Genomic DNA, 2,658 nt, shown 5'->3' on the forward strand with positions numbered 1-2,658 from the left:
TGTAATTTTTATGTATTGCTCGCTTAGTTATTGTTATTATAAATTTTTTGATATTATCTTTAAAGCAATGGTGCACCCGTTTTCTTAAAATCCTGGATTCGCCTTTGACAATGAAGGGTTTACTCAGTGCACACAAAGTGCTCACCCGAAGGGCAGATGCTGTGACAGAGATTGTAACGACTGTGGGTTATCATGGGGTTCCAAAAAAAAATTAAATAAATAATAATAATATATTTAGTATGAATTTTATAAGTAGAGAAATTGCAAAGAGTAGAATAAACACAGACCTTACTCCTATTTGTGTGAAAAAAACTACTTATTTTCAATATATACTTGACACAATGATACATTATCAAAACGTGCTAGAAAAAAAAATAACGACAACAATTGACAAGATAAACATAACCAGTGAAGCAACACGTAACAATAAGAAAGGAGGAGACTAGCCCCTTATCTCCCCTCTTATTAGCCTTCTATTCTAATAAATAATATATATTCTTTTAACACAATGTGTATATATACACACATATAAGTCATTATATATTTCTTTTTCCAACTCAAACCTCAACTACACTTTCTTTCACCCACAAAATTTTCACTTTCTCTCATCACCAAACACATACTTCAAAACCCCACTTTCAACACTTTAAACTCTCTAACTACTACCCAACACTCCTCTTCATCAAACTCAATATTTCCACCATCTTTTTGTACACCTTCAAGAACTTGAACACCCCCACCCCACCCTACACCAAAAAAATAATATGGAGAATGAGAAAGAGTTACCACCACTAGTAGTGGATCAACAAAACACTAATTACTATTCATCATCTTCTTCAAGTAGTAATACATATAAATCTATAGAGACATTGCTACTTGTACTAGCAGTAATAACAATAGTTGGTGTTATTGCTAGTATTATTGCTAGGCTTTGTGGTGGTAGACATTTTAGTGGTAATGGTGAAGATGATATTGAAGGATGGGTTGAAAGAAAATGTAGAAGTTGTATTGATGGTGGTATCCCTAATACTTCACAACCATCACCATCACCACCACCGCCAGCTAAAGAAGAAGTTAAGACGACGACGACGACAACAACAACAGAAGAAGAAGGAAAGAAGTAAAGAGAGAAAATAGAACTATAGTAAGGGTTCTCTTTTTTTTCTTTTTTTATAACGGCGATGTTCAGATCAGGTTACATGCATTTATTTTATTAACAAATTTTATTTTTATTATTTTAGAATGATGATATAATGATATGAAATGAACGATGAAATTATTATTATTATTATTAGTATTAGTATTAGTATTGGAATGGTGGCAGGGGTGGTCAGGAACTAAGTTCTTACTAGGTAGTAATTTTTATTTTATTCTCTCAATGTGAATTGAAAAAAAAAACATTTTTTTCTTCTAGTAAATATGAGGCTTTCTATTTTTTTTTTTTTTTGTATTTATGATGGTATTTTGTTGAACAATTTATTTATGTTTCGATTATTTTATTAAATATTTGTTATTTTTTATAGATACAAGTAGTGTATAACTTATTCAAATAGATTTTACTTTATTTTTTGTTCTAACTTTTTTATTTTATTTGTTTTTTTGGTTTGTGGTGGGTGGGGGTGGAGTCAAGACATGTTCTATGTTCTAACCAGAGAGGCAGCAGTTATTTATTGACTATAAATTTCTGCTTTTGTCCTTCCATATGAAGTACTGAAAAAAAAAAGTATGTAATATTTTGTGTGGAGTGATAGTAATATTTATTTATTGAGATATATTTTCTTCCTCCTATATTAGTTGTCATATTTTATTTTATTATAATTTGAAAGAGCAACAAATATTATTCATTTCCATTTTCAATCTAGTTTTGTACCATGAACACTTACATAAATAGTAAAGGATATCACATTCGTAAGCCTCAAATATTGATCTAGTAATAAAAGCGTAATATATGATATATATTTTTTGACCATGTCTTATTTAAATAAAAAAGAATCAAGCTGAAATTAAAGATTATTATCCACAAAATTTTGAACCATGCCTCATTTACTTTCGAGAATTTCTCAATTATAAGAGAAATAAGAGAAAAGGCCCCAAAATAGTCCTTCATCTTTGGGTTAAGACTCAAAGTCATCCTTGAGTTTTCACATGGAGCATTAATAGTCCCTCATGTTTGCAATATTGGTGCATTTTTGGTCCTCCTTCAAAATTTTACCTATTTTTTAACATTGATTTTGTATGAAATATTTAATTGTCATTTTATATATTTAGTAGAAATAATAATTCCATGTGAGAGATTGTGAGAAGAAAAACACCTTGTTTTGTTTAGTAGAAATTGTATTGCAGGTAAAGTCGAGAGGTTCGTCACGACGATTTCACGTGCAATAGTACAAATTTTTCTTTTCTTGCAATGTCATATGTTAAAATGTTCTTAGTTTAGCTGCAGTAATATTTATACGGAACAGAACTATGTGTTCTTCTTCTCATATTCTCTCACATAGAGTTGTTATTTCTACTAAATATAAAAAAAGACAATGGGACATTCCTTACATAAAATTATGAACAAAATTAATATTAAAAAATAGACAAAAGTTTAGGGGAGAACCAAAAGTGCACCTATATTACAAACAAAAGGGACTATTAATGCTCCATGTGAAAACT

General features: G+C 29.7%; 1 protein-coding gene across 1 annotated transcript; it reads left to right on the top strand.

Moving 5' to 3' along the window:
* Positions 1-551: 551 nt before the first annotated feature.
* LOC102583415 (uncharacterized) lies at positions 552-1,372 on the top strand. The gene has a single exon (XM_006350147.2). It carries the CDS (start codon positions 765-767, stop codon positions 1,122-1,124), a length of 360 nt encoding a protein of 119 aa, XP_006350209.1. The 5' UTR covers positions 552-764; the 3' UTR covers positions 1,125-1,372.
* Positions 1,373-2,658: the final 1,286 nt, after the last annotated feature.

The sequence above is a fragment of the Solanum tuberosum genome, unplaced genomic scaffold (assembly GCF_000226075.1).
Source record: "Solanum tuberosum cultivar DM 1-3 516 R44 unplaced genomic scaffold, SolTub_3.0 scf00118, whole genome shotgun sequence".
Lineage (NCBI taxonomy): Eukaryota > Viridiplantae > Streptophyta > Magnoliopsida > Solanales > Solanaceae > Solanum > Solanum tuberosum.